The sequence below is a fragment of the Oryctolagus cuniculus genome, chromosome 19 (genome assembly GCF_964237555.1).
Source record: "Oryctolagus cuniculus chromosome 19, mOryCun1.1, whole genome shotgun sequence".
Lineage (NCBI taxonomy): Eukaryota > Metazoa > Chordata > Mammalia > Lagomorpha > Leporidae > Oryctolagus > Oryctolagus cuniculus.
In genome coordinates, this window is record NC_091450.1 from 66,383,633 (window position 1) to 66,402,816 (window position 19,184).

The window sequence follows — 19,184 nt, forward strand, 5'->3', positions numbered from 1 at the left end:
ATTTCCTTAGGATATGGTCTTAGATCAGGGTTGATAGATTTTCCTCTGTGGGTCGGCAAGTTTAACTGCTACTTGTGATGCCAGCATCCCATGTCAGAGTTGCAGTATGATTCCCAGCTACATTAGACCAGCTCCCTGCTAATATTCCTGGTTATGCAGCTGAAGATAGCCCAAGTACTTAGGCCCTGGCTACACACATGGGAGGAACCAGATCGAATTCCTGGCTTTGGCCTGGCCCAGACATGGCTGATGTGATCATTTAGGGAGTGAACCAGCAGATGGAAGATTCTGTCTGTCTGTCTGTCTGTCTCTCTCTCTCTTTGTGTGTGTGTGTGTCATTCTGCCTTTCAAATAAATAAATCTTTAGAAAGAAAGAGCACTGAGCAGGAGGTGGGGTGGATGTTGTGACACAACAGGTTAAACCATTACTTGGGATGCCTGCATCCCTTATTAGAGTGTTAAATCCAGTCCCAGTTACTTTGTTTCTGATCCACCTTCCTTCTGATGTACCTGGTGAGGCAGCAAATGATGGCCCAATTTGGCCCTTGAACCCATATAGGAGAGCAGGATGAAGTTCCAGGATCTTGGCTTTGGTCTGGCCCAGCTCTGGCAGTTGTGGGCATTTGGGGAGTGAACCACAAATGGAAGATGTGTCTTTCACTCTCTGTCACTAAGCCTTTCAAATGAATAAATAAGTCTTTAAAAATTCATATTAAGTGAGGATGATTGGAGATGAAGCCATACAGGAAAAATATAGAGTGAAGGGAGCAGTGGGTTAAGTGGGGTCCTGGAGAAATATTTAAGAGGTTAAACCTGGAGCAAGTGGTCTCACCTTATTTTTGCTTGCCTGTTCTTTTAGGAGTAAAGCGCCTTTGAGAAATTCCTCATTAGATAATGATTATCTGCAACGAGAGGTCAAATACTTAAAGTCTTTCCCCTCTTTTTTAAAATACTATATTTGAGGGGCTGGCTCTGTGGCGTAGCGGGTAGAGCTGCTGCCTGCAATGCCGGCATCCCATATGAGCACTGATTTGAGCTGCTCCACTTCTGATCCAGCTCTCTGCTATGGCCTGGGAAAGCAGTAGAAAATGACCCAAGTCCTTGGGCCCCTGCAGCCAAATGGGAGACCCGGAAGAAGCTCTTGGCTCCTGGCCTCGGATCGATGCAGCTCTGGCCATTGCAGCTGGTTGGGGAGTGAACCAGCAGATGGAAGACCTCTCTCTCTCTCTCTGCCTCTCTTTCTATGTGTAACTCTGACTTTCAAATAAATAAATTAATCTTTTTTAAAAATACTATATTTGAGTCACTTATTATGTATCGGGGTGTAAAGCTTTCCTAAGCACCTTAGTTTTATAGTCATTTGGCCAAAATTCAGATTTAATTTAAATCAAGATGTTATTTCATATTATTTTTATCCTAAAGTCACTAGTTAGTCAGGTATAGTGAATGTAATCCCTATAGGCTTAAAGTGAATTTACAGGCCAACACATAGAACTCATTTATCCTGTAATATTGATTCCTGTAATATTGAAAGTCATAAGCAACATTTATTTTCTTTAGAAAATGGTATTCTCTAGGAAGTCAGCAAGAAACAGAACAAGTGAATATTTTACATTCTTAGTGGTTTGCAGTTGGCTGTTTTCCCTCAACATTTTATTAGGCAAATTTTCAAACATACAGGAGAATAAATATACTCACTAGCTGGATTCTGCAATTAACATTTTACTTACTTGCTTTATCATGTATCTGTCCATCTGTCCCCCTTGTCACCCATCAATCCATTTTTTTTGTACAGTTGAGGTAAATTGGGATTTTTTCTAAACAGTCTTATCTTTGTTTTTTTTCCCCTCTGGATATTGTAATTAAAGTGCCAATACGTTTTATGCAGGTGTTTTCAGTTGACCATTTTTGCTGTTTGTAGAAATCTGAGATTGCCAATACTCACTGTCAAAATATTTTTTAATGAAGCTGGTATTGTGGTGCTGCTGCCTCTGATGCAGGCTTCCCATATGGGCACCAGTTCGAGTCCCAACTGCTCTACTTCCAACCCAGCTTCCTGCTGGTGCACATGGGAAGGCAGCAGAGGATGGCCCAAGTCATTTGGGTCACTGCATCCATGTAGAGAACAGATGGAGCTGGCTTTGGCTTGGCCTTATCCCAACTGTTACGATCATTTAGAGAGAGAACCAGTGAATATAAGATGTCCTTCCCTCCTTTTTAAATAAATAAAACAAATCTTTAAAAATTGTTTTTTAAAAAGTCTAATAAATGGTTTTAAACCTGATTGGTGTTCTCTTTTTTCAATTGCTATATTTTCCAGTCAATTATAATTTTTAAAGTTATCAAATACAATTTACAGTGCTCTTTAAATATATTTTTAAAACTTTTAGGTCAATATTTATTCACATTATGTTGTTTTCAGAGTGGAGAGATCTACAGACCAAGTCATCAAGCCGGTCAATGTGGGAGCCCTATCAAAATGGGTTGGGAAGATTCCTCCAGATGTTCTGCAGGACATGGCAGTGATTGCACCCATGCTTGCTAAACTTGGGTATGACCCATATGCCAATCCACCTAACTATGGAAAGCCTGATCCAAAAATCCTGGAAAACACTAGAAGGGTAAGTGAGATTTTTTTTTTTTAAAGTGACTGAGAAAACTAGATAACGAACTTGAGTTCTGAATAGTAATTTTTCTTGCTTTTTTATTATCAGAAAATTATTTTAAATAAGAAAAATTTGATTTTGTAGAATGCTTTATTTTCAGAAGTCTTCCACTGCATTTTAAAGATTACTCTGGTTCTTTGTAAGTACTGTTGGGACAATTCCTTAATCACTTTTTCCAATTTCTAGGGATGGTACTCACTGGTGGGAAGATTTATTTTTCATAGTTGATTAAAGCATATTTGCATAAGTACCAAAATTATTAGTGACCTTATTTCTAGTTTCTTTTTTTAAATCAAAGGATTGCTTTCAAACCTTTGTTTAGATGAGGTATAATTTCTTGACGTACTAAGGCAAAACATTGGCTACATTAGAAGAATTATTAAATAGGTACAGTACCTAATCCCTCTGATTTAAAGTTAGCATTAAAGTAAAATTACAGCTTTTATTTTAAAAAGTTAAGCTCACATCTTTAGAATCTATTGTTTATTCTGAAAACTGAAAGAGCTAATTTGAATATATATTTTACCAGTTGAGTCTGTTTCATGAAGTCATACCTTACACATTCATTTTTTTCTTATAATAGATAAGTAACATAAGCTTACCATTTTGATAGGTCTTCTTTTTTAAAAAAGATTTATTTACTTAACTGGCAGAGTGACAAGAAAGGGAAAGATAAGGGAGAGAAGGAGATCTTCCATCCACATGGCTTACTTTCCAAATGGCTGCCAGGCCTAGAACTGGGCCAAGCCAAAGCCAGGTGCCTGGAACTCCATCCTGGTCTCCCACATGAGTGGCAGGGACCATCTTCCACTGCCCTCCAAGGCACATTAGGAAGAAACTGGATCAGAAGTAGAGCAGCTGGGACTCAAACCAGCTTTCATATGGGATGTTAGTATCACAGGTAGCAGCTTAACCTACTGCATCACAAGGCAGGCTCCCAATTTAAGAGTTTTTAAGTGTATAATTTATTGGCATTAAGTACATTCACATTGTGTCATCACCATCCCATCTCCTGAACTTTTTTATCTTCCCAAATTGAAACTCCATACCCATTGAACTATAATCCCCTGTTATCTTCTTCCTGCAGCTTGTCTGTTTCCATCTCTCTCTATATATTCTTTTTTGAAACTGCAATTAAAACATGACAACCATGTTAGCGTGTGTTCATGGGTAGGATATTTGATTATAAAATTGAAATTTCTTGTCTGTCTCTGGTATTCCTGTTTATGTCAGTGTCCTTCTCTCCCTCACAACTTTGTAATATAGCATGTTTGTTTCCTTTAATACCTTTAAGATTAATTTCCATGGAGATTTCTTTCTCTGAACGATTAAAGCTTTTCAATTTATCACTAATGATTATACAGGAAGAACTGTCTTCTTGTAAATCATTAATAGACACACACACACACATATTTTTAAAAATTTATTTGGGGCTGGCGCTGTGGCGCAGCAGGTAAAGCCTCCGCCTGCAGTGCCAGCACCCCATATGGGCACCGGTTTGAGTCCCAACTGCTCCACTTCTGATCTCTGCTATGGCCTGGGAAAGCAGAAGAAGATGGCCCAAGTCCTTGGGCCCCTGAACCCATTGGGGAGACCCAGAAGAAGCTCCTGACTCTGGCTTCAGATCAGCACAGCCTATAGCCGTTGCAGCCAGTACTGCAGACAGTGGCTTTACCAGCTACGCCACAGCACCAGCCCCGTAAACCATTATATATAAAAGCAGATTTAAAAAAATTTTTTTAAGTAATATGTTTTTATGCTTTTCATATGCCAACATTTTTATTAATGAGCTTATTAAGTATAAGCTCATTCTATAAAACTTATGAAAAAGAATAAATAAATAAATAAATAAATATCACCTGTTAATGTTAACATCCAGACACATACCATTCTTTAAAAAAAAAAAAAAGATTTATTTATTTGGAAGTCAGAGTTACAGAGAGAGAAGTCTTCCATCTGCTGGTTCATTTGCCAAATATCTGGATGTCCAGGGCTAGGCTGGGCTGATGTTGGGAGCCAGGAATTTCATCTGAGTCTTCCATCTGGGTGCAGATGTGCAAGACATTGAGCCATCTTCCCCTGCTCTCTCAGGCCATTAGCAGGGAGCTGGATCAGAAGTGAAGCAGATGGGACATGAACCAGCACCCAGATGGGATGCCACATTGCAGGCAGCAGCTTTATGCTGCAATGCTAGCCCTAGACATATACCATTCTTAGTATTTTTATCTATTTCTCTTCCTCCTGTGCCTCCTGTGTATTTTAATAAACAAATGTAAAATTACGTAGCTTATGATCTTACCTTTACACATAAATGATTTTGTATCAAAGTAGCTTCCTCTTAATATTCATGGGCACTTTTCTATTATGTGCAGCTTTCTAAACATAATTTTTCATGGTTATGTTACATTATCATAGAAGCCACCTTAAGCTCTTTTTGAAACACTAGTAAATGAATGCATAAATGAACAAACAAGATATATTTCCCTGGTAAATGTTCTATAATTAATTTTCCCATTTTTCTTTTGTTTATAGTTTTATCTTTGATAGATTGTGCTGCAGAAAAGACCTTTGCATGTACTATATTTAAGGGTGTTTTTAAAAAGACTAATAAAAGTGGAATTAAACTACATCATGGTGTTTGAGATTTTTCAAGGTGCTTGATATATGTTAATATTTTTTTAAGTTAGAGCTACCCGCATAATGGAGGTGATTTTATTTTAAAGTTTTGCTCATTGATAGTTTTTTTAATATAATTAAACATTTCCAAGTTATTAGCTATATGTACATATTCTTTTATGAGCTGTCTCCTAAGTTGGTTGTTTTTAGAAAGCTTTTATTTAATAAATACAAATTTCATAGGTACAGCTTTAAGAATATAGAGGTTCTTCCCCCTACACCCACCCTCTCACCTCAACTCCCATCCCACCTCCTACTCCCTCTCCCACCCCATTCTTCATTAAGATTCATTTTTAATTATCTTTATATACAGAAGATCAGCTCTATACTACGTGAAGATTTCAACAGTTTGCACCCACACAGACACACAAAGTATAAAGCACTGTTTGAAGACAAATTTTACCATTAATTCTCATAGTACAACTCAGTAAGGACAGAGGTCCTACATGGGGATCAAGTGCACAGTGACTCCTGTTGTTGATTTAGCAATTGACACTCTTATTTATGACATCAATAAACACCTGAGGCTCTTGACATGAGCTGCCAAGGCTATGGAAGCGTTTTGAGTCCACAAACTCTGTCAGTATTTAGACATGGCCATAAGCAAAGTGGAAGTTCTCTTTTCCCTTCAAAGAAAGGTACCTCCTTCTTTGATGACCCCTTTTTTCCACTGGGATCTCACTCACAGAGATCCTTCATGTAGGTCATTTTTTGCTACAGTGTCTTGGCTTTCAATACCTGAAATGCTCTCATAGGCTTTTTAGTGAGATCTGAATGCCTTTAGGGCTGATTCTGAGGTCTGAGCACTGTTTAGGGTGTTTATCATTCTATGAGTCTTCTGTGTGGCCTGCTTCTCATGTTTGATTTTGATCATTCTCTCCCTTTTAATTCTATCTGTTGTTATTAGCAGACACTTGGTCTTATTTATGTGATCCCTTTTACACTTATTCCTGTCTATATGATTAGTTACACACTTAATATGATCACTCTAGCATGTAAGATGACATTAGTACCACCCAGCTTAATGGGATTTGGAGTCCCATGGCAAGTTTTTACCTTTACTCTTAGGTGTAAGTCCAAGGGACTGTGTGCTGCACTGTACCTCTCCTCCCTCTCTTATTCTCACTCATTTTTTACTGGGATCCATTTTCAATTGGATTTAAACACCTATGAGTAATTCTGTGTTAAGTAAATAGTTCAACCAATGGTATTAAGTAGAAAAAATAGTAAAAAAAAAAATAATAAACCGTTCCTCAACAGTCAAGACAAGGGCTGATCAAAGTCATTGCTTTTCATAGTGTCAGTTTCACTTCTACAGGTTTCCTTTTAGGTGCTCAGTTAGTTGTCACAGATCGGGGAGAATATATGCTATTTTTATATTTATATGTATTAAAGTTTTGTGGGGGTGGGTGTTATGATATAGCAGGTTAAACCGCAGTTTATATCCCATATTGGAGTGCCAGTTTGAGTCCTGGCTCATTTACTTCCCGTCCAGCTTCTTACTAATACATCCTGGAAGGCAGCAGATATATCCCAAGTGTTTAGGCCCCCGCTCCCCATGTTGGAGACCTTGATAGAATTATAGGCTCCTGGATTCAACCTAGCCCATCTTGGTTGTTGTGGGTATTTGAGAGTAAACAAATGGATGAAGGATGTCTCTTGTCTCTTTTGCTCTCAGTTGCTTTGCCTTTAAAGTAGAAGAAAATTTTTAAAAATTTAGATTTTTGTGATCTGTATTCTACTAAAAGCATACCTCAGTCTAGCATCCTGCTTTCATAGTCCTTGATAATCTCCTTATGGTTGGTAATTCATAGCTTTCTCTTTTGCACAACACTGAAAGGGTTTTTTATAAACCAAGATACATGTATAAATCACATACTGAGGTTTCCCAGGCTGTAGACATTATAGTTCTTATACGTGTAAGTTGGCTTGGCTAAATTGTCTTGGTTTGCTTGAATGGTAGGTTGGGAAGAATGCTGTGGTTTGACTACATGTGACTAAAGAATTTGTTTCATACACACTTGTGGCTCAAAATGGACACTGGAAAAATAAAATTTTTTTTCTGTCTACCTATCTCTAAAGTGAGAAATAATTTTTTAAGAAAAGACAAAGTGTGAACTGTAATTGCATTTTTGAGCCCTGTGGGACACTGCATACAAGCTGACATTCTTGTTTTATGAAGTGGGTTTCATAGACCGCCTTGCAAATCAAATCTTCTGTATTTTTAAAACTTTTTTGCTTCTAATAACTAAAATGCTACTCTGGCGTTGATGATCATGGGGTTTTGTAAAGCAGGGCTTGGAAAGAGTTATTTAATTTTTATTTGTGATAGAAGATGGACCCCAGGGAAGGAAAGTGGCTAGGGAAATTATTCTCTTATTTACAGGAGAGGAGTAGGTGGAAAAAATACATTTTGATTGGGAATATAGAAGCTACTTCCTTAGGACTAAAAATGCTGTTTTGCATACAATTCTGGGTAGTCTAGAAAAAATGATGTCTGAGTCATCACATTTTTGCTGCAACTTTGAATAGAAAATCATGTGCTTCATTGCTGCTGTGACTCACTTAGTAAATTGGAGATGATTAGAGACCATAGTCTCTAGCTTCAAAATTATAGCACATTTTAGTAAATAGTGTCCTCCAGGTTACATCCCCAGCCATTTCCGCAATCTCCTGCTACCCCCGATCCCCCCATGTCACACACACACACAATGATGCTTAAACTTTTTAGACTTAGGAACTTTAACAAAACCAGATCCTTACCTGAGAAATATACATACATACAAGTGTAGAATTTTACTCACAATTTTGGTAGATTTGTAAATGCTCCTGAAGCCCATCTGATTAAGGACTCCTGTTTTAAGGTCTCCTTGTCCACTCATAAATACGTATTTCCCAGTAGTCTCTTTCCTGTGCTCTAGAGCCCTTTCTTCCAACTGACTTCTGAATATCTCCATCTGGATGCTCTCAAGAACCTCAAATTCAGTGTCCAAAATCGAACTTCCTATCCAGACGTTTTCAAAAGCTGGATGGAATTGTTCACTAAACTGAGCAGGAATCTTGATTGGGAATGGAGAAGAGGCTTTGCTCATCTGAATTTGCCGTTTCCATGTGCCAGAGAGCAGATATGATAAACAGAGTCCTTAAAGGCACATAGATTAAGTCAAAAAGTAGTTCAAAGACCCACTTGCTCAATTTAAAGAGTAAGCTGAAAAGCAAATCCAAGTATGAATGGAATATCTAGTTGAAAACCTGAGCAGACAGAATATAAGAAAAGAAAGTGTCATTGGAAAAGCAGTTATCAGAGGGCAGAAACCACAGTAGCAGACGATAAGGGACTTGAAGGTGAAGTGAGCTGGGAGATGGGGTTAGATGACACTTGTGAACCAAGCAGTAAGAAGCTGCAGCAGTTGGGAATTGATATACTTACATTAGAGCCTGGAATGTACACTTGTGTTGTCTGCTTCATTGTACCCAGCAGAAACTACTCCCCACCCCACCCCACTCCACCCTTTTTTTCCTATCTCCATACATAGCATTCCTATCCAGTTAGGATTACTTTGTTTTGCAGATCACACATCAAAATTCTTGAATAGCTTCACTGTTACTACAGTGAAGTCCAGGTTAAAGTCCAGACTTTCAGAATAATGTTTACTTACAAATATTTGGAGATTTTCTAATTATCTTTTTGTTGTTGACTTCTAATTTAATTCCATGATGGTCAGAGAATATTCACTGTGGTTTCATCCCTTTGAAATATATTAAAAATTGCTTTATGGCCAGTATACTGTCTCATGTTCCCTTGAAAAATGTGTTTTGCAGTTGTCCTAGTTTAGTAAATACCATTTACGTCAAGTTGTTTCATAATATTGTTCAATATTTGTTGTTCTAGCTTGATCACTTTTGGACAAGTTTGCATACATGTTTATTTTCCTTCATTTCTATTAGTTTTGCTGCACCTATTTTTTTTAAGATTTTTTTTTTATTTGTTTGAAAGTCAGAGTTAGAAGGGGGTGGGGAGAGAAAGAGTGAGAGATCTTCCATCTATTGGTTCACTCCCTAGATGGCTGCAATGGCCAGGGCTAGGCCAGGCCAAAGATTTGAGCCAGGATCTTCTTCTGGGTATCCCGCATGGGTGGCAGGGACCCAAGCATTTCTTAGGCCTTTAGCAGGCAGCTGGATTGGAAGTGGAGCAGCCAGGACTCTAACAGGCACTCATATGGGATACTGGCATCACAGGCAGTGGCTTTACCCACTATGTCACAATGCTGGCTCCTATTTTGTTTGTTTTTAAAAGGTGACTATAGCGGCCAGTGCTGTGGCATAGTGGGTAAAGTGGCCACCTGCAGTGCTGGCATCCCATATGGGCACCAGTTTGAGTACAGGCTGCTCCACTTCCGATCCAGCTCTCTGCTATGACCTGGGAAAGCTGTAGAAGATGGCCCAAGTCCTTGGGCCCCTGCACCTGCATGGGAGATCCAGAGAAGGCTCCTGGCTCCTGGCTTTGGATAGGTGTGGCTTCAGCCATTGAAGCCAACTGGGGACTGAACAAGTAGATGGAAGATCTCTCTTTCTCTCTGCCTTTCCTCTCTCTCTGTAACTCTGACTTTCAAATAAATAAATAAATCTTTAATTAAAAAAGGTGACTATAAAAATATATATTTTTTCATTTGGAAGGAGGAGGAAGGAGATACAGAAACAGATAGACAAACAGTATGAGAGAGTGTCTATCTGCTAGTTCATTCCCCAAATGCCAACAACAGCTGAGTTGGGTCAGGCCAAAGCCAGGAGCCAGGGACTCAATCTGGGTCTTCCAGATAGGTGGCAGGAACCAAGAAAAGTGAGCCATCACTGCTGCTGTGCAAGGTGTGCATTAGTGGGAAGCTGGAGTCAGGAAACAGCGCTAAGACTCAATATTAGGCACTCTGATATGGAATGCAGATATATTCAGCAGTGTCTTTACCTCTGAGCCAAACATCTACACCTGCTTCATATATTTTGAATCTATTGTTAGATGCATACTTAAATCTTCCTGAAGAATTCTTATCATTATAACATTTCTGATGTTATTCTCTGGAAGTCTGTGTTCTCTGATAGAATATAGCCATAGCAATGTTTCCATGTATACCATATACACACGGTATATTATTCCCATCCTTCTTACTATCTAGTTATTTGTTTTTTATTTGGACCATTTGTTTTTGTTCATTTGTTTCTCATTCCCTACAATGTTTTGGATTAACATGGTTTATTTTAGTATCCCATTTTTATCTCCCAGTGGCTATTATCTCTTCTTTTTTAGCTACACTACTTTGGTTTGTCTGTTTTTGTTTTGTTTATTGTGGTTGCTCTAGGACAAGGATGCAAAAGTTTTCTGTAGGGGCCAGCCTTGTGGCACAGCAGGTTAAGCTGCTGTCTGCAACACCTTCTTTGGATGAGAAATTTGGGTCATTTAGACTTGTTTTCACTCTAAGAAGAATATGCAGTTTAGTTTAGCTAGTATTTTTTTTTTTTTTGATGACAGCAATGGCCTTTTGAGACTTTTTACATTCTAAGAAGAATGAAACTCCTGTTTTGCTTTCATCCTTCTCCTTCAACCTCATCTCACTTTATTATTTTAACCATACTGAATCTTTCATACCATAACATCTTTATGCCTCCATACTTTTGATCTTTCTTGTTCCTTCTGCCTTGACTACCCTGCTTCTCCTCCTCTTCATCTTAAAAATTTGATGTTTACATCTCAGCTCAAATGACACCCCTTGTGTGCCACAGTTTGCTCCTACTACACCTTGTAAAAGTATACCTTTACTCTTGTCATTGACCATACTATAGTATAAATATTGGTATATATTGTGCTACTTTTTAAAAACTAAGGACTTTTCTACTTGCCATGGATGCCTTCACCTGAGGATGTTTACTATGTGTGTGTTGGGGAGGGGGGCGTGGTGTTACAAAATTTTACCTTTACTTACTTTTTACATCTCTATTTACAGTTTCTTTTTTTTTAAATTTATATTGTTATTGTGTTTTGAAGTGATGACATAGTCTTTATTTAATAAAATACTGACTTTTTGATGCAAAAAAATCTATAGCTATGTGATGCTTTAAACAAAACAAGATAGTTTTAAGATTAATGATGTGGGGGGCCAGCACCATGGTTCACATGGTTAATCCTCCGCTTGCGGTGCCAGCATCCCATATGGGTGCCAGGTTCTAGTCCCAGTTGCTCCTCTTCCAGTCCAGCTCTCTGCTGTGGCCTGGGAAGGCAGTGGAGGATGGCCCAAGTGCTTGGGTCCCTGCACCTGCATGGGAGACCAGGAGGAGGCACCTGGCTCCTGGCTTCGGATCGGCGTAGTTCCAGCTGTAGCGGCCATTTGGGGGTGAACCAAGGGAAGGAAGACCTTTCTCTCTGTCTCTCTCTCTCTGTCTGTCTGTCTAACTCTATCTGTCAAATAAATAAATAAATAAAAATTAACAATGTGCAGGGTGATATAGCTGAGCTGGGATGTGACAAGAACAAGGAAAGACTGTGTTTCCAGGGGTCTGATGGAAAATTTCAGGGAAGAAGTGAAACAAAAACAGCAGCAACAACAATGAAGAATCTGTGGGCAATAAGAAAGAAGACAGAGACACCGCTGCAGCCAGCCATGTGGCACAGCCAGTAGCTGGCTGTGAGCTGCCGTCTTACCACACCAAGGAAGAAATTGCTGTGCACCCTACCACTTGGCAGTTTTAGCTGAGAGGGAATTCCATGGTCACCTACTGACTTTTATTTCAGCCTGGAGAGCTGACTGGGGTCTGAGCAACTGCTAGGCTTGGAGCATTAAGCTGCCTTGCTATCTTCTCCTCCCCTATGCCCATGAAGCACCATACTCAGCAAAAACCCACACAGCACACCTCTGTTCTCCTACCAGCATCATAGTCATGAGGCCGGCGCTGTGGGAAGGTAGCTTTATCTGCTGCCTGCAGTGCCGACATCTCATAAGGGTGCTGGTTTGAGTCCCGGCTGCTCCACTTCCAATCCAGCTCTCTTCTGTGGCCTGGGAAAGCAGTAGAGGATGGCCCAAGTCGTTGGGCCCCTGTACCTGCTTGGGAGACCCAGAAGAAACTGTTGACTCCTGGCTTCAGATTGGCGCAGCTCTGGACATTGTGGCCATTTGGGGAGTGAACCAGCAGATGGAAGACCTCTCACCCTCTCTCTCTCTCTCTGTGTCTGCTTGTCTGTAACTTTGCCTTTCAAATAAATAAATAAATCTTAAAAAAAAAAAAAGAAATCATCACAGTTAGAGTCAAGGCATTGTTTAGGGCAAAGAACAGATCCCCTGGTCCTGAAACTGTGGAAATATTATCCCCAGAGCTACACTCATGCATGCCTACGTGAACAAGGAGGATTTGCTTTAGCTTCTGAGGGCTAACACCAGAAGCAGCCCCGTAAAAAAAAAAAATCTCCTTACCCTGGGAGATCCAGGTGTTGACCCCACTATTCCCTGCAATGCCAGGACCATAACAATTAGTTTTAAATTTCTTGGTGCCACTGGAATCTACCTGGTGGACATAGGGAAGAACCTCTCTGCATTCCACCTCTCTAGACTCATACCTTCCAAAGTAAAATCTCCAGTATACCTTGTAGTCCTTATGTAGCACTGGAACAGGGTCCACTTCACATCCCCTAGTCCTAAGACTACAGCAGTTGGTATTATAAGCCACAGCACCAACTGGACCCTCCTAGCAGGGCCTGAGGAAGGGTGCATCCATATCACACAGCAATTGGTTCCACAAGCCCTGGCATCACTCAGGCTGGCCAATAGGACAAGGGAGCAGCAAAGAACACCAAGAACAATGCCCCCTGGCTATCACATTTGCCAAGGAGACTGACAGTGAACTCCCTGTGGACAAAAGATACACATCCAAGGAAGCCCTTATTCATCTCAAAGCCACACTTCTATTCCTATCAACTGCAGCAGACTAGTCCACTGTGTCACTTACAGACACAGCTAACATTAAGACGAAAGAAATCAGAGACTACACGTCTGGGATCACCTAGAACCAAAGCCAAAGCAACAAGCCAAGTGATACCCTACATACCAGCAAAACCATTAAGTCTTTTCCAATAAAACCTACTCTATAAAGAAGAAGGGATGAATACACCAGATGGACTGATGTCATTGCAGGGACATAGGAAGCATGAAGCAAGGTAGCATGACACCTCCAAAAGAGCATAACACTCCTCCAGAATTAGATCCTGAACTGAAGGAAATCTATGAAATCACAGGTACAGAACTTAAAATGATTGTAAGGAAATGCAACAAGATGCAAAAATACAGATAGATTAAAAAAGTAAAGAAGGGGCTGGCGCTGTGGTGTAGTGGGTAAAGCCACTGCCTGTAGTGCTAGCATCCCATATGGGCACCGGTTCAAGTCCCGGCTATTCCACTTCCAATCCCGCTCTCTGCTATGGCCTGGGAAAGTAATAGAAGATGGCCCAAGTGCCTGGGCCCCTGCACCCACATGGGAGACCCGGAAGAAGCTGCTGGCTTCAGATTGGTGCAGCTCCGGCTGTTGCAGCCAATTGGGGAGTGAACCAGCGGATGGAAGACTCTCTCATTCTGCCTCTCCTTCTCTCTGTGTAACTCTGACTTTCAAATAAATAAGTAATTCTTTTTTAAAAAGGTGAGGAAATCAATGAGAAACATGAATGAAAATATTACTAAGGAAATAGAACTCATTAAGAAAAACCAAATAGAAATTTTGGGGATGAAATCTTCAATCAGTAAAATAAAATATACAATTGAGAACTTTAACAGCAGTGTAGACCAAGTGGATGAAAGAATTTCTGACCTTGAGGACAAGACTTTTGAAATACTCCAATCAGACAATCAGACAAAATCAAAGAGAAAATAATGAATGAAGAAAGTCTGTTTGAAATATGAGATACCATTAAATGACCAAATATTTATATTATAGGTATTCCTGAAGGAGAAGAAAAGGAAAAAGGCATTGAGAACCTGCTAAATGAAATAATAGTTGAAAATTTCCCAGGTCGCTGGTGCCGCGGCTTACTAGGCTAATCCTTTGCCTGCGGCGCCGGCACACCGGGTTCTAGTCCCAGTCAGGGCGCTGAATTCAGTCCTGGTTGCTCCTCTTCCAGTGCAGCCCTCTGCTGTGGCCTGGGAGTGCAGTGGAGGATGGCCCAAGTCCTTGGGCCCTGCACCCACATGGGAGACCAGGAGAAGCACCTGGCTCCTGGCTTCGGATCAGCGCAGTGTGCTGGCCGCAGCGCACGGGCCGCAGCGGCCATTGGGAGGTGAACCAACGGAAAAGGAAGACCTTTCTCTCTCTCTCTCTCTCTCTCTCTCACTGTCCACTTTGCCTGTCAATAAAAAAAAAAAATTTCCCAGGTCTTGAAAGAGACATAGACATCTAGATACAATAAGCTCAAAGAACCTAAAGCAGACTCAACCAAAAAAGGTCTTCACTAAAGCATATTGTCATCAAGTTGTCAAAAGCTAAAGAAAAGGAGAGAATCCTAAAGACAGTAAGAGAAAAGCATCAAGTTACATATAAAGGAAAACCAATTAGATTAATATTAGACTTCTCAGTGGAAACCCTACAGGCCAGAAGAGAGTGGAATGATGTATTCAAGGTCTTAAAAAGAAAAGGCTTCCAACCAAGAATAATATAGCCAGTGATGCTATCCTTTAAAAGTGAAGGAGAAATAAAGCAAAAATTGAGAGAATTCACCACAAGCAGACCAGCCTTATAAGAAATTCTGGGGCTGGTGCTGCGGCTCACTAGGCTAATCCTTTGCCTGCGGCGCCAGCACCCCGGGTTCTAGTCCTGGTTGGGGCGCCGGATTCTGTCCCTGTTGCTGCTCTTCCAGTCCAGGAGTGCAGTGGAGGATGGCCCAGGTCCTTGGGCCCTGCACCTGCATGGGAGACCAGGAGGAAGCACCTGGCTCCTGGCTTCGGATTTGCGCAGCATGCCGGCCTCAACGCGCCGGCCGTGGCGGCCACTTTGGGGGTGAACCAATGGAAAAAGGGAGACCTTTCTCTCTCTCTCTTTCTCTCTCTCTCTCACTGTCCAATTCTGAAAGAAGCCTTGCATTAGTAGTAAACATCATGAAAACACATCACACTGCCAAATTCTGTAACAGATCAGGTGGACCAGTCAACAAAATGAAAGGTCTTAGTTTTTATCTATCAGTACTAACCTTGAATGTAAATGGATTAAATTCACCAAGCAAAAGACTTGGGCAGGCTGAATGGATAGAAAACCTCAACCCCCACTATAGGCTGCCTACAAGAAACTCACTTCACAAAGATACAAACAGACAAACTGAAGGGTTGGGAAAAGATAGCCCAGGCATATGGAAACCAAAAGTGAACAGGTGTAGCTATCTTCATATCAGATAAAACAGACTTTAAATAAAAAACTGTAAAAAGAGAAAAAAGGACATTATATTTTGATAAAAGATTAAAATCAGCAAGAAGACATTACAATCATAGATATATAAGCACCCAACACAAGACCACCATGATATATACAGAAAATACTATTAAGCCAAAAGGGATGGACTCCAATGCAATAATAGTAGTGTCTTCAACACCCCACTCTCATCAATGGACAGATCATCTAGACAAAAAAACCATAAAGATTCATCAGATTTGAGACATAGTATTGAGCAAATGACCCTAACAGACATTTATAAGTCAATTCACCCAATAGCTAGAATACACATTCTTCTCATCAGCACATAGAACATTTTCAAGGATAGACCACATATTAGGCCACAGATCAAGTATCAGCAAACTTAAAATAATTAAAATCATATCATGTATCTTCTTAGACCATAAAGGAATAAAGCTAGAAATCAACAACATGGAGAACAATAGAACATTCATAAATACTTGGGAATTAAAAAACATGCTACTGAATGATCAGTGGGTCATTGAATAAATTAAAAGGAAATCAAAAACTTTAGTGAAATAAATAAAAAATGAAAACATATCAAAACTTGTGGAATACAGCTAAGAAGGAGGGAAATTTATAGCATTGAGTACTTACACTAGAAAAAGATATCTCAAACTAAAGATCTAATTTTGAAGACTTAGAAAAACAAGGACAAGAACAAACCAAACCCAGAATCAGCAGGAGGTGAGAAACAATAAGGATCAGAGCAGAAATATATTAAATTGAAACTAAAAAAGCTATACAAAAGATCAATGAAACAAAAAGTTGGTTTTTTGAGAAGACAAAATAAATAAATCTCTAGCCAGACTAATAGGGAAAATAAATAAATAAAAGTTGAGATAAAAAAGGAGGACATTATAACTGACACCATTGAAATACAAAGGACTGTAAGAAACTACCAGGAAGAACTATGTGCTGGTAAACTGGAAAACTCAAAGAAATGGATAAATTCCTGGATTCATAACCTACCAAGATTAAATCAAGAAGATATAGACAATGTAAACAGGCCCCTAACAAGCAATGAGATTGAAGCAGTAATCAAAAATCTTCCATCAAGGAAAAGTCCAGGAGCTGATGGCTTAACTCTTAATTCTATAAAACATTCAAAAACAAAGTAGCTCCAATACTGTTCAAACTATTCTAAAATATTGAACAGGAGGAATTCTGCCATACTCTTAGGAGGCCAGTGTTACTTTGATACCAAAACCAATGACACGACACAAAAAGAAAACTACAGACCTGTATTCTTAATGAACATAGATGCAAAGATTCTCAACAAAATACTAGCAAATCAAATCCAAAAACACATCAAATATTTCATACATCATGAACAAGTGAGATTTATTCCAGAAATGCAGGGGTGGTTCAACATTTGCAAGTCGGTAAGTATCGTAAGTCACAACAACCATGGCTGGGTCAGCCTGAAGCCAGGAACCAGGATCATCTTCTCAGTATCCCGTGTGGATTAGAGACCCATGCACTTGGGCCATTCTTCACTGCTTTCCCAGTCATTAGCAGGGAGCTGGATTAGAAGTGAAGCAGCTGGGACTTGAGCTGGCGCCTGTATGGGATGCTGGTACTGCAGGCTCCAGAACACCCATCCCTCAAGCAGAGTCCATTCTTTGCCAACCTGGCATTTACACATACCAATTTTAACCCTATTTAACATCCAAATAAAGGTTATAACATTATGCTTCTGCTGAATATAAGTATCCCTTAAATACCGAAAGCATGCTAACCATCACTCTCAAGAGGAGAAACTGTTTCATAAAGTACTTTATCCATTTCTGGGTGATGTTAACTTATCCTGCTAGCTAATTCAGATTCCTTCTTTGCTAGCCTGAAGTTTAGATACTGATATAGAGTTAGACATTATTAGCACAAGTACATCTTATATTAGCATGATAATGGAAAGTAGGAAAAAAGAATTGGTTGATATATTCCAAATATTCATATCGAAGAAAAGAAGATTATCTGTAGAACTGGTATTTTCCTCACTTGTCATGTGGTTGTGGATTGTATTTATTATTTCTTTCTTTCTTTAGCCATTTCTTGTTTCTTTTGCAAGACTTCAGTAATCACCTCAGATGGTCTTGTTTCTTTCTTGAGCGGGTAACCCAAACCTTTTTTTTTTTTTTTTAAGTGATTTATTTACTTATTTTATTTGAAAGGCAGAGAGAGGAAGAGATCTTCCGTTTGCTGGTTCACTCCCTAAATGGCCAAAACAACCAGGACTGGGCCAGGCTGAAGCCAGGAGTCAAGATCTCCATCTATATCTCCTTTATGGGTGACAGGGGCCCAATTTTTGGCCATCTTCTGTTGCTTTCCCAGGCACATTAGCAGGAAGTTGGATCGGAAGTTGAGCAGCTAGGACTGCAGCTGGCACTCTGATATGGGATGCCAGCATACAAGCAGCAGCTTAACCTGCTATGCCCTAGTGCTGGCCTTTAAAGCTTTCTCTTAAAGCATATGTATCAGTAATGGTCATTTCCATATCATTTTGCTGTAACATTTCATAACTTTTCATAGTTCTCAAGTATAGTGGAGAATCTCCTGGGTTCTAGGAAGTTTTATCCTTTTCCCATTGCATATTTTAAATTCAGATTTCTCTCTTTTTAAAAAAATTTTTTTATTTAATTATTTGAAAGGTAGAGTTACAGAAAGGCAGAGTTAGAGACAGAGAGAGAGATCTTCCATCCTCTGGTTCATTCCTCAAATGGCTGCAATGGCTGGAGCTGGGCTGATCCAAAGCCAAGAGTCCAGAGCTGCTTCTGTGGGTGCAGGGGCCCAAGGACTTGGGCCATCTTCTACTGCTTTCCCAGGCCAAAGCAGAGAGCTTTGGGAAGAGGAGCAGCTGGGTCTTGAACTGGCGCCCATATGGGATGCTGGCACTACAGGCAGCAGCTTTACCCACTACACCACAGAGCTGACCCCCAGATTTCTTTTGTTATCAGAATTAATCATCCCAGCCAATGCAATAATTATCTTTCTTACCTCTTTGTTAAGTGACCAGAGGAGCCAGAAGTTCCGAGTGTCAGCTTTCCGTTCAATTGAAATAACACCATGTCTTTCCAGAGGAAGCACTTTTCTTTTGGAAGTTAAGACCTGTCATTGCTGAGAAGTTTATTTTGAGGAAGAATTTTGATAATGCATTTCATCTCTTTAATGAATATATGGCTATGTAGATTTTCTTCTTATGTCAATTTTGATAAATTGTACTTTTTTCTAAAATGTGTCTATTTCTTTAATTTGTCAAATTTCTTGGCTTAAAGTTAAAGAGTTCTCTTTCAATTCCTTGTAATATTTATAGAATTGATTTTTCTACAATTTCTAATTGTGATAGCTCTAAGATCCCTCCTGTGTTCATAC

General features: G+C 39.7%; 1 protein-coding gene across 3 annotated transcripts in view; it reads left to right on the forward strand.

Annotated features, from left to right (window-relative positions):
* The window catches only part of TPST1 (tyrosylprotein sulfotransferase 1), a 155,652-nt gene that overhangs the window by 97,450 nt on the left and 39,018 nt on the right, over positions 1-19,184 (forward strand). For all 3 annotated transcript variants that reach the window (XM_017338227.3, XM_008249652.4, XM_051836341.2), the window contains one exon: positions 2,423-2,621. In XM_017338227.3, the coding sequence (XP_017193716.1) occupies positions 2,423-2,621 (199 nt within the window). The remainder of the gene's footprint in view (positions 1-2,422; positions 2,622-19,184) is intronic.